Source organism: Triplophysa rosa, linkage group LG12 (assembly GCF_024868665.1).
Source record: "Triplophysa rosa linkage group LG12, Trosa_1v2, whole genome shotgun sequence".
NCBI lineage: Eukaryota > Metazoa > Chordata > Actinopteri > Cypriniformes > Nemacheilidae > Triplophysa > Triplophysa rosa.
In genome coordinates this window covers 13,138,581-13,151,904 of record NC_079901.1, presented here as the reverse complement: position 1 = coordinate 13,151,904, position 13,324 = coordinate 13,138,581, and the positions used below count along the sequence as shown (strand labels likewise).

At 39.0% G+C, this 13,324-nt stretch overlaps 1 protein-coding gene across 13 annotated transcripts in view; it reads left to right on the top strand.

The window, feature by feature from the left end:
- Positions 1-13,324, top strand: part of ryr1b (ryanodine receptor 1b (skeletal)) — an 83,949-nt gene that overhangs the window by 63,126 nt on the left and 7,499 nt on the right. For 6 of the 13 annotated variants that reach the window (XM_057348239.1, XM_057348228.1, XM_057348231.1 and 3 more), the window contains 12 exons: positions 3,725-3,824; positions 4,217-4,296; positions 4,399-4,475; positions 4,618-4,691; positions 6,295-6,375; positions 6,604-6,692; positions 6,772-6,900; positions 6,994-7,098; positions 8,784-8,813; positions 11,156-11,185; positions 11,767-11,848; positions 11,927-13,233. In XM_057348239.1, coding sequence (XP_057204222.1) covers positions 3,725-3,824; positions 4,217-4,296; positions 4,399-4,475; positions 4,618-4,691; positions 6,295-6,375; positions 6,604-6,692; positions 6,772-6,900; positions 6,994-7,098; positions 8,784-8,813; positions 11,156-11,185; positions 11,767-11,848; positions 11,927-13,233 — 2,184 coding nt within the window. The remainder of the gene's footprint in view (positions 1-3,724; positions 3,825-4,216; positions 4,297-4,398; positions 4,476-4,617; positions 4,692-6,294; positions 6,376-6,603; positions 6,693-6,771; positions 6,901-6,993; positions 7,099-8,783; positions 8,814-11,155; positions 11,186-11,766; positions 11,849-11,926; positions 13,234-13,324) is intronic. The other 7 variants (XM_057348240.1, XM_057348236.1, XM_057348235.1 and 4 more) reach the window with 2 other exon arrangements.

Genomic DNA, 13,324 nt, shown 5'->3' with positions numbered 1-13,324 from the left:
AGTGAACACGCCCAAAACCACTGCACCCCGCACACTCAATGTCTCTTTTCCATCTATAACCGTCACCTCTTCACTGTCCTCACATCTCTCTCTCTCTGTTTCGCTCTACACTCGTTGTGAACTGATCTGTGCACTCCTTTGCTGGATTCTGAGTCTTTGTGTCTTGGACTTTTTGTCTGTGTTGCATGACTTGAGAGTGCAGAGAGATGGCTGCACACAAAACAAACAAAAACTGAGCAAGACGTGCTGACCACATCACAGATTCGACCAATCCGGCTTCCTTCGCAGATGAAAAAGCTGCAGTGTGATGTGACCATAAATAGTGTTTCAATTGCTGAGCCAGGAGAGCAAAATGCTTTCTATATCTGGTCTTTTTATTGACAGGGCTGTCTCAGCCGTCCAAACTGCATTCTTGTTCTCCTGGACTTCTTAGAGTAGCACTATTAGCACTGTTGATGGTTTCCACAGTGTGCGTTTGCGTGTAAAACACGATCCTTGAGTACGCACACATGCACACACTGTTATCAGAACCCTTAACTGGTCTCCTAATACATTACCAGTCCCACCTCTCTAAAGCCCTGCTGTCTTGTAGATTTGTATTCTTTCTGCATCTTCTGTATCTTACGGCTTCACTGACCCACTGGATATGTTTTGTCCTTCCTGCTGCCATTTAAATTCAGAAAGCAAAGCTTCACCCTCTCACCTTCAGTCCATAAGGATTTAAGTTCCACATCGCAGAAGATCGGGAGTTATCATTATATCAGCATTGACGTATTAGTTCACCCAAAAATGACAATTCTGTCATCATTTGCTCACCCTCTTGTCATTTCAATCCTGTATGACTTTCTTTCTTCCGCAGAACACAAAAGAAGATATTTTGAAGAATGTTGGTGACCAAACAGTGCCGGCACCCATTCACTTCTATTGCATGGACACAAAACCAATGCAAGAACATTCTTCAAAATACTGTATCTTCTTTTGTGTTCTGCGGAAGAAAGAAAGTCATACAGGTTTGAAATGATATAAAGGTGAGTATGTCAGCATTTTCATTATTGGGTGAACTATCACTTTTAGCTTTGTGGGATGCAGTCCGAAAATGAAGACTGTTGAATAGTTGTGTTTTTTGCATGTCGTTCATTGATAATATTGCACCGTTAGTTTGAATGCGTGCTACAGTCAAATATTATTAGATCTAATCTGAGACTTTTGACTTTTTTATTTCCAAGCAGTGTTTCTTATATTTGACACATTCCCAGCAACCCAAAGTACTGTGAGAGTGAAGTTCTTCAAAGGCTGACAGAATTTTCTGAATTTAGATTCGGTACCAACCTTGTGTGTCTCCCAACGTGTCTCCATGTCTGCATTATGAATTGACTTGAAGTTTTCCTCTCTGTACTCACCAAAGACTACAGTAAAAGCCTGCACAGACACGCATATTCAGAACATCACGGTACAAAACACAACACACTACCATACATCTGAACATCAGGTAATGACAACACGTTGGAAACACTTCAGATCCCATCAGTACATGATTTAGTCACACACTTTGTGGGACATGGCCTGGCTCTCAGGGCAGGGTGGGAGTGGGAGAGGCTTTTTGCTGGGGAGGGAAAGCTCAAATGCTTGGGTGCTTTAAAGGGTGGGTTCAGCAGCTGGCTTAATGGGTTGGTGCATTGTATAAACTTGTTTCATTCTTTTTGTCAACAGGATAATGTGTGGTAAAGTAGTATGCATTTTAGGGGACTTAAATTTAATTGGAGAGTAATTAATTTGGTCCTCCTTTGGTTTATGGAGTTTTTATGTACATAAAATGTGTAAACACTTTAATTTTCTAATAATAGGCAGTTATTATTACCTTACTTCTTGACTGACTCTCAAATGATTCGTTCGGCTGTGTATTATGTAACGTGATGTAAATAATATCCTGTGAAAGTATAATCTTTAGATTTTGACTGACTAAGGCCTTCATTTTCTTTAACACCTGCTGCAGCTTCACCCGAAGCGCCAGTAGATTAGTGACAGGCAGGCTTAGAAAAACACTGAAATAACAGGCTGCGTCCAAATACCCCCACTTGTGGTCTTTGCACTTGACCGCTTGACTACTTCCATGACGTTTTTCCTGTTTTTGGCCCAAGTCTTCTAGTGGGCGAAGAGAAGATCCCACGTGAGCATGTAGTATTTCTAACCCGATGGGACACACTTTTCTTTAAAAAAGCCATTCTTATGCGAGACCCTGCTGCTGCGAGCTGATACAGACGAGGGTTTGTAAGAAGAGCAGCCCCTATCTGTGTAAGGTGGTTCAAACAGAGGAAAGAGCCAGTGCTTTCATGCTCCTTACAGGGAGAGCAGGTCTGTTTGCTGTAGTCTAACGTTTGTGGCGACCACCAGATTTGAACGGCTCAAATAACGATTACACATGACTAATAGCACTTGTGAGAGAAGTGGAGTGTATGTGCTGTCTGTGTGTATGTACAAAAGTGCCGATATCTAGTGTGAAGGGATCAAGAAGTGAGAACTGAGTAGCAGCAGGTGGATATAAAACCTTTTAAAGCACATTTCGGCCATAAATAAACCAGCTAATGTGCGTTCAAGAGTAATGACCGTTGTAAAGATCATCTTACTGTATGCCAGTGCTTCTCAAACTGTAGGCTGCAGATGGGTGACACAGCCTGTAGACTAAATCAACAGATTTAAATATGTATGAATTTTATCTTTTTGTGAACTGATTATGTACCTTGCAAACATACAGTGTTTTAGATTGCAAATGCGCAATATATTTGTTATTATTTGACCTTCACCGGTTTTGTGGTGGCCCACATGAAAAAATACTGTACTGTATTTTGGTATTAACTGTTGTATACTGTAGTACATTATAAAGCAATAAGCCCCGCGAAGCAGTGGTTTACAGTGCATTTTATAACAGCTAAGGGCTTTGTTATAGCACCCTTAGCTGTTATAAAATGCCCTGTAACCCACTGCTTCGCGGGGCTTATTGCTTTTATAAAACGGTTATTCTGTATGCTTAGCAAGGTTTCATAAAATAAAGTAAATAAAATGATATTTAGGCTATGTGGTGCGGTCAGCCGTTATATATTGGGGTATTTTATAACGGCTTAGAACTCCGCTCAGCCAGAATCAAGGACCAGAACTGACCGTTTTATAATAATAAGTATTATAGTATGTTATAGTACAGTAACTATAGTATATTGATAAACTGTAATATACTTAAATATTATGATAGTAAATATTAGTATTGTAAAAACGACAGATTAATATAGTGAATACTATACAGATGAAACCCTTTTATATACCCATTAAAAAGCTGATTATTTTTCTGTAGTCACCATCATTATATTAGTTCTTATAAGCAGCACTTTTTACTTTAGAATTGTAAAACAATAAATAGGAGCAGTGTGCAGGGATTTACCGAACTCAAAACAGTTCATAAAGACAGTTCTAGACAAAAAATTTAAAATGTCATTATTATCGTTTGCAACCCAACAGATATTTTAAGGAAGCAGATAAACGCTAGAATGTCATTATTATCGTTTGCAACCCAACAGATATTTTAAGGAAGCAGATAAACGCTAGAATGTCATTATAGGGATGCATGGTTCTGCTTGTTGTGTGGGTATGTGTGTGTGTTAGGTGGTCGGGGGGGGGGGTATGGGTGTGTGGACTAGGCCTCGTGTTGACTGGACTGTTTGTTTTTGTCTAACAGGACAAGGAGATGGAAAAGCAAAGGCTTCTGTACCAGCAGTCCCGTCTGCATGAACGCGGAGCAGCCGAGATGGTGCTGCAGATGATCAGCGCCTGCACAGGTGAACTCACGTCATATTACACACGTGTTATCATAAACACATAGCATGTCACATATGCACGACAGCATGCAAAGTAAATCTATATATGAAGAGTTTGGTTCCAAAATTTTAAAAATAATTTAATTTAATAATTTAATAAAATGAATATCAATCAAACTGCAGTTGGTTTGTTTTGATTTAAGCCAAAATAACAAAAAATACAGCTAACACAATAAAACAATAAAAACATGATGACTTGGAGAAAAAATGGAGTTACCAAACTCTTCATATATATACAGTATATATATGAAGAACAAGTATCCTTTTAGCACCTTATGATTGCTGTTGCATTAGATGGTCAGGTTAGAATTACAGTATACGTATATGAGATTGATGAGGTGATTTGCACACAGGTGAGACGGGAGCCATGGTGTCCTCTACTCTCAAACTTGGCATCTCCATCCTCAACGGAGGCAACTGTGACGTTCAGCAGGTCAGTTTATAACATTCTTTTCACTGGTACAAATCATACACCTGTGTATTGTGTATTTGTTCTCATAAATCATTCGCACCAAACTTCATGTCCTCATGACAGAGAATGTTGGACTACCTGAAGGACAAGAAAGATGTGGGCTTCTTCCTGAGCTTACAGTCCCTCATGCAGACCTGCAGGTAAATCACTGGCACTTTGTTTCTTGTGTTTTTCATTCAAGTTGTATCTTTTGTGATTGCATGTCTTTGTAAATAATTGTACCAAAGTGATGCATGTGGTTTATTGGAATGTGCTTTAATAGACATTTATGTGTGTTAACAGTGTTTTGGACCTGAATGCTTTTGAGAGGCAGAATAAAGCTGAGGGTCTTGGGATGGTGTCAGAGGAGGGCAAAAGTGAGTTTTACACATCCTTTCTTTGTGTCTACATGTTTCTTCACAGATTCGACAATGAAAATTGTAACCAAAATGTCTTTTCACATGAACTCTACATTTTTATTTGTAAAAACCTGACAAGAGAAAGCACTACAACGTCAGAATCTTCACACTATCTTCAATCTTCTTTTATTCTGAGGAAAGGTGTTTGAATTTTTTTGTTGTTATGTTGTTTTTTTATGATAGAGGACAGTTAATTTCTCAATTCAAGCTCTTTCAAGTGTATATGAAAAAAAAGATCTTTGCGAATGATCAGTGAGCTGTCTTTGTCAAGAAATATTTCATACCTAGTGACATTATACTGGTGTGAACAGGCCTTTTGTTCTCCATAAAAACAGCCCTATAAATAAATATAACTAATAATCTTTATAAAATGTAACGTTTTCACACTCTATATTTATATGTTGGAAATCCTCATAACCAATTGTTTTCTCCAATTTTAGATTTGTATCTTTTATAACCTGATGGCAACGATGTAACGCGTGAATTGCATGATAAAACTGATCTGATGATAAAACTGAGTGTCTTTTTAGTTTTAGGAGATTTATTTTAGGAGATTTAAAAATTTAACACAACTTCATAAATGTTTTGATAGCTTCAGATACTCAGTATTGGACCCTTGTTTACTAAACTGCTGTTATGTTTATAATATGTATCAATGTCTATTTCTTACATTCTTCTTCCTACTGTATTCAGGAAAAAATATCAAAATTCATGACATAGCACTTTAACCACAACCCACCGAGGCTCCAACCTCATCTGAAATATTGTGGAGTGCAGTAGATCTGTTTTGCATTAATGTGTGTCTGTGTGATGTTTTTGAGTTTGGTCCTGTCTGAGAAGACCAACGCTCTTCTTCATCTGTTGGGTAATTGTCTCTGTTTCATCGTGTCATTTCAGTCTTCATGCTGGTTGTGTTTTATGTCTGTGTATCTCTGTATATCTTTCATTTTTGTTTATCAGTGAATTTAATAATGTTTGTTTGTTAAATATGTGATTCATCAGACTTTGTGTCTAGTGTTTTTATTCTGGGAAGGGGAGGGCTTCAGTCTGTGGATGTCAGGATTCTGTACCCAACACTGATGAGGACCAACGGTTTTCTGTTACCAACATTTTTCAAAATATCTTATTTTGTGTTCTGCAAAGAAAAGAAAGTCATACAGGTTTGAATTGACAGGAGGGCGTGTATATAATGACATAATTTTCATTTTGAAAGTGAACTATTCCTTTAAAAAAATAAAATCAATTTTCACCATAAAATGATACTGATAACATTTGCACAAAACCCTTCTTCGTGTTTCACAGGTTAACAGTTTTAATCTTTTTTTAATTCCTTTAAAAACGTTCCAAAAATTAAAGATGTATGTCATTTGACTTTGTGTTTTTGAGTCTAGTCACCCACAAAGTCAAGCACTCCTCTGTTGATGTTGTTTTGTAACTCTCATACTGTGTGCGTGCGTGCGTGCGTGCGTGCGTGTGTGTGTGTGTGTGTGTGTGTGTGTGTGTGTGTGTGTGTGTGTGTGTGTGTGTGTGTGTGCGTGCGTGCACATTTGTCCCCTTTTAGAGGAGAAAGTGATGTCGGATGATGAATTCACTTGCGACCTCTTCCGCTTCCTGCAACTGCTCTGTGAAGGCCACAACAACGGTGAGTTTCCTGACATCCCAGCTGCAGACTAAAGCTGTTGAATACTTCACCCACCACGTCTGTTCATTCTCTGTTGTCTTTGGACAACTACTGTTGTGTTAAAAAAGAGAATCTTAAAAAAGAGCTGGTGAAAGTGCTCCAAAAAACAAATCCTGCTTGAGTGCTTGATTTTTTTTTTATGGGCTCTGAAACTTTACAGATAAGAACACTGTCTTTAAAACCCTCCAGATTTCCAGAACTATCTGCGCACACAGACAGGCAGCACAACCACTATCAACATCATCATCTGCACTGTCGACTATCTGCTCAGACTGCAGGTATGACCTGACCAAACGAAAAATGATTCGTACACCTACAACACATGACTTATTTCAACTTTTTTGTGTTGCGTCACAGGAATCTATAAGTGATTTCTACTGGTATTACTCGGGGAAAGACATCATTGATGAACCAGGCAAAAGGAACTTCTCTAAAGCAATGACCGTTGCTAAGCAGGTCTTCAACAGCCTGACTGAGTACATACAGGTAATATATCAACATCTTTTCTCTGGCTTAGGCTGCTGTCTCTGGCTTTTTTCTCTTTCTTTAAGACGCTTCTATGATGTTTCTTTATGACAGGGTCCTTGTACGGGGAATCAGCAGTCTCTGGCCCACAGCAGGTTGTGGGACGCTGTTGTGGGTTTCCTGCACGTGTTCGCACACATGATGATGAAGCTTGCACAGGTACAGTAAGAACTCAAACAAACCCCTAACAATACTGATAAAGGTTACATCATATTGACTGGATTTAATATTAGCTTTATTATCTTACTGTATGGTTTATATTTACATAAGTATTAGTATTAGTCGTTAACATAGTTAACCGGTCATGTAGTGTTGCCGGTTTTTTTTAAAGCAAGACAAGGAGTAAATCAATGTTTCACAAAAATATTTGTTTAAAGTGTTGGTCAAAAAGACTAGGTTTGAAGAACAGTAAAACAGTGAGAACTGAAGTACAGAGCTTTGTTTATTTTCCAATAATCCCATTTTTATTTTTTTAAGTGTGTAGTGTGAATCAATGGTTTGTAGAATATAATATCTTATAAATGTGTCTAACTTTGTAATGTACAGCAGTGGCCAAAAGTGATGTCCGGGTTCGAGTAAACCAAAATGTGAGGTGTATGTCACAGAATGCATAAAACACTAAACTTTTATGGTATTTATTTAACAAAATTATGTGACAAAAGTATTTGAATATATTAACAAAAAAGCTCACAGGAAATAAAGCAAACATATATAATATGTAATATTTTGTAGTCATTCTACTGGGCCTTGACACTGTGTCTACACCTGACGCAACCGGCGTGACACGACACGACAAAAGACATTAGAACATGTTATAATTTTAAATGTTGTCCACACGGCAAACCCATTAAGAACAAGCAGGTTGTCATGTCACGTCCCGTGTAGACACGGTGTTACTCGGTAAGCTTTGCTCGTGTTATGTGTAATGTTTGCCAAGCCTTTTTAAATTCTTCGCAAACACCTATGCAACATTAAAAGTTTGTATTACATCTTTAATTATATATTTAAAAACGCGGAAAAACGTTAGTTTTCCAAAGTTGAACATCACTTGACTACTACTGTATATGAATATGTGAGGTATGATCACAGAGTTTACTCAAACTTACATGTTGACAAAAGTAAGGTTGCATTTTTCTGTCAGTGCTAATGTTTAGTAGGTTTTCTTTGCATGTGTTTAATATGGCCTATACATATACCAAGACATACTGCACAAATACGGGAAGCCTTTCTGAGTTTTTAACCAAATCTATCTGGTTATAATGGGCTTATCACATTTAAACATTGCAGTTAACTTGACACAGAAAGTAGTAATGTGATGTATGGACTGTGCTTCGAATGTTAATGCATCTTTCAGTAATTTTAACCATGTCTTGTTATTTTAACCTTTCTGTGGTGTTGTTTGATTCTGTTGTAATGTTGTTACACATCTGGCCCCATGTATCCAGTGCATTTTTGTATTTCTCAATATCAAATCTCTCCCGCTCTCACAGTTCATTAGTCAGTGTGACTAATAGTAGACAGTAAACATTGACTTGCTTAGAGTCTTTACACAGATAACTGCCAATGAATTTGTTTACCCCACCCAGTGATATGTTTGTATATGTTTTACCTTATAGCCAAGACCTAAAAAGAGCAACATAACTAATTGTTTCTAAATTAAGCACATAAATCATTTTATTTTTGTATCAAGCAACTTTGCTACTTGCTGTTTCATACAAACTTTTTATGTCTTATTATGTGCCATGAATTGGTGAAAGTGTCTGAGAGGGGAGATGAGATCAATACAAAAATGTGTTAAAAATGTTGATGGGTAACATTTTTATTTTGATGTGTAACCCCGCCAGATGCACCCTGACCTTGGACTTCGAAATAGCGTAAGGATTCTTGTTTTTGCTTCTATCTTCCACACTTCTGCGCTGCTTCCCACACATCCTGTCTCCTCAGCTGCATGTTTTTGCCATATTGCATTTGTGTCGGCACGCTTTTTATTCATTTATTTTTTCCAGGGATGAACTTCACAGATATTTTTGTTTAGATTCTTATTAGACCACTTCATTTGAAATCTTCTGTTTTCATTCATTTTAATTGAAAAGAATTTCTCACATCAGTCTTCCCATCACTGGGTCCACACTGAGGGAGGGACCCGCTATGCTTACAGGAGTAGTTCACTATAAAATAAAATTTCATGATAATTCACTCACCCACGTGTCATAAAAGCCGTCCGTGTGTTTATTTCTTCTGTCGAAAACAAATTGAGGCTTTTAAAGAAAGCAGGGTTCTTATACATATAATGCACTTAAATGGGGGCTGTTGGTTAAGGTCTAAATTTCGGTTTCATTGCAGCTTCAAAGGCTCTAAATGACAGCAGCCGATGAATAAGGATGTTGTCTAGTGAAACGATTGGTCATGTTCCAAGAAAATATAAAATGATATACTTTTTAAACATAAATATATGGCTAGCCCTGCTTAGAGTGCCTTCATGTAACGCGTCCACGCGCTCACGTACTCTGTAATCACGTTGGAAAGGTCACGCGGAAGTTCTCACCCAGTGTTTAAGACCGTTCAAAAGTTCTTGGATGTTGAATGACATGTTACATGTCTTTGTACAAGATTATTGTTTAAAATGGTCAGTTCGTGTGCATATCAGGGATGTTTAAATCTTTTGAAATCTATGTCACGCATAAGCTTTCCAACGTGATTATGTAGTAGTGAAGTCGTGGACGTGCCCCATTGAGGCATTCCGAGGCAGTGCAAGCCGTGTATTTATGTTTAAAAAGTATGTTACTTTTTTGTTTTCTCGGAAAATGACTAATCGTTTCACTACTCCTTCAAAGGGATAGTTCACCCAAAATTGAAAATCCATCATTTACTTACCCTCTTGTTATTTCAGACCTGTTTGACTTTCTTTCTTCTGCAGAACACAAAAGAAGATAGTTTGAAGAGTGTTGTTAACCAAACAATGGCGGTACCCATTCACTTCTATGAACACAAAACCAAGTCAATGGCTACTGCCGTTGTTCAGTACGATGAAGTATCCCTTTAATCTCATAGATCATTGTTGTATGAGGTAATCTTGGTACTGTTCTGGCTTTTGTTGTCACATTCCTTTATCCATATATGCCAAAAAGAAAAAGTCAAAATCCGCACACGGTTATATGCAGGTCTTACACCTCCTTGTAATCCCTGCTTTCAATGCTTCATCAGAGGCCATAAAAAAACTAATGAAAAGTGCAAAACGTTTTCGAGACACAGCTCTTCCTCGGTGCCATCGATTAGTGCACACCTGCACCCATTAAAATATCAATATTTACCATGTAAATCACAATTTATCACAATATGAGCGCAGGCACAAAAAACACCACACAAAACATCAAATTCACCTCAAGAGGTTCTCATGCATATATTAAGTTAAAAACTCCTCAATACAAAAAACGTCAATCACATGAAGCAGAAACACTTTAAAATGCAAAAGACACATTTTTTCATGATTTACCCATAAATCTAGCTATTTATTATACACATACCTCACAAAAAACAATTCAAAACCAATTCCTCATTCCTACCAAGGGGATATAAAGATCTCGAATCGAATGTCCATTTGCATTCTTTTTGTAAAAGTCGGCTTTCCATGTCAACACCCCTTCGAAGCTGTGATATCTGTTCTATTATCGTTAAGTTCAAATCCGATATAGAATGTGACGCTTCATTAAAATGATGAATTTATATCCTTCCTCCCGATGGAGCTCACATGTTCAATAATGCGCGAATTTTTCCCACATATTGCTTATTACACACACAAGTCAACAAATAAATGACAGTGGTGGATGCACAAGTGGTAATTTGTCTAATACGATACATACGATCTGTCACGCCTGTTTTCTCAGTATATATTTACAAGCCGCACATTTTTGACAGGAAAAAAAGCCGACTTCATTCCCAATACGATTTCTTTTCTTTTTGTACGCTAAGGTATCTGATCATACAAGATAAACTCTTATGCTCTTCACTCTATAATGTGAGAATAACGGGGGATTTTTACTTTTTCTTTTTGGCTAATAGTTTTTTGGATCTACTCAAAACTGTGTTCTTTGATATTGGACATTTGGCGCCGCTCCTCTTCTGTGACTCTTTATCCATATGTCAATGAATAAGTTCCTCCGTAGTGTACATAGGTATGTGATGCTGTGTTTGTGTTTGTTCATAAATGCAAACCCAGGACCCTTTTTGGAATAGAACACATGCTGAGGTAAGCTAAAAACAGGACAGTTTCAGTAATGCGAACGCCTGCGCCCTCAAAAGCCTGTGCAAGAGATGCTAGTTATGCCATTGAAAACTTCTGGTGTAGGATAGCTGTATTTTTGACTGCATTAATGGTTCTATAGAGATGGTTAATATCATGTAGTTAAAAGATGTAGTTCACCCACCCAAAAATGAAACTTCTTATATTATTTACTCACCCTTATGTCAGTCAAAACATGTATGCCTAACTTTCTTCTGCAGAATACAAAATAAGATATTTTGAAGAATGTTGGTAACCAAAGAGTACTGGCTCCTATTGACTACTTTTATGAGCACAAAACCACTGAGACATTTCTCAAAATATGTTCTTTTGTCTTCCACATAATAAAGAGTCATATACAGGTTTTGAATGACACAAGGATTATTAAACGATGACAGAATGTTTTCCTTTTGGGGTGAACTATGTCTTTAAAAACAACAATATTCCAGGTCCAAGCAATTTAGATGAGTTAAACCAAATACATTATACCAAAAAAGTGAGGGAGAACATGTGAATAACTCTGTGCTATTTTGTTTTTGTGACCACAGGATTCCAGTCAAATTGGTCTGTTGAAGGAGCTGCTTGATCTGCAAAAGGACATGGTGGTCATGCTTCTCTCTCTACTGGAGGGTAAGCGATCTCTATCCATTTAATTTCATTTTCACTGTGATTTATTATCTTGCTAAGCCATTTGGTTACATTTCACAGGCAACATTGTGAATGGCACCATCGCTCGCCAGATGGTTGACATGCTCGTTGAGTCATCCAGCAACGTGGAGATGATTCTCAAGTTCTTCGACATGTTCCTTAAACTGAAGGATATTGTGGCATCAGACGCCTTCCGTGACTACGTGACCGACCCCCGTGGCCTCATCTCCAAGAAGGACTTCTCCAAAGCTATGGACAGTCAGAAGCAGTACACACCATCTGAAATCCAGTTCCTCCTGTCTTGCTCGGAGGCCGATGAGAACGAAATGATCAATTTCGAGGAGTTTGCCGATCGCTTCCAGGAGCCAGCTAAAGACATCGGCTTCAACATCGCCGTGCTGCTTACCAACCTCTCTGAGCATGTTCCTCACGACACTCGCCTAAAGAACTTCTTGGAGCAGGCCGAGAGCGTGCTGAACTACTTCCGCCCCTTCCTGGGCCGTATCGAGATCATGGGTGCTAGCAAGCGGATCGAACGCATCTACTTTGAAATCAGCGAAGCCAATCGCAACCAGTGGGAGATGCCACAGGTCAGAGAGTCGAAGAGGCAGTTCATCTTCGATGTGGTCAACGAGGGTGGGGAATCTGAGAAGATGGAGATGTTTGTGAACTTCTGCGAGGACACCATCTTTGAGATGAACATCGCCTCGCAGATCTCTGAGCAGGAGGAAGAAGTGCATGAAGATGAGGACGAGGAAGATGAAGAGGAGAGCGGCGGTGGAGGACAGGGAGAAGGAGATGGAGAAGAAGGAAACGGAGAAGCACCGGCTGAATCCAGCTCAGCGTTTGCCGACTTCATCAAGAGCATTGTGAGCCTCTTAAGCCTGTTCACTTTCCGTAATCTCAGGCGGCGGTACCGCAAAATCAGGAAGATGACCATCAAGGAAATGGTTGTTGGATTGGTGATGTTCCTCTACACCGTCCTCTTTGGCATCCTCCATTTCATCTACAGCGTTTGCAAAGGATTCTTCATGCTCATCTGGAACACCCTCTTCGGAGGCGGCCTGGTGGAGGGAGCGAAGAAGATGACGTTGACCGAGATTTTGACTAACATGCCCGACCCAACTCAGGACGAGGTGCACGACGACCTCCCCCCTGAGCCAGGAGCGAGAAAACTTCAAGAGTCGGGTGGAACTGGAGAGGGTGAGGAAGGAGCGGGAGGAGGAGAGGTGGAGGAGGAAGATGGAGAAGAAGATGATGGGGAAAGGGCTGGGTTTGGTCCGCATGGTGGACTTGGAGACATGGGTGAAACTGAGCCAGAGGAACCTCCGACTCCAGAAGGAAGCCCGCTGCTGAAGAGAAAGCTGGTGAGACACAGACAAAAGAACTTAGTGCTTGTAGTCCCACAACATCATTTTTAAGTAAACATTCAGCGTGTGAAATATTCCTGCACATACT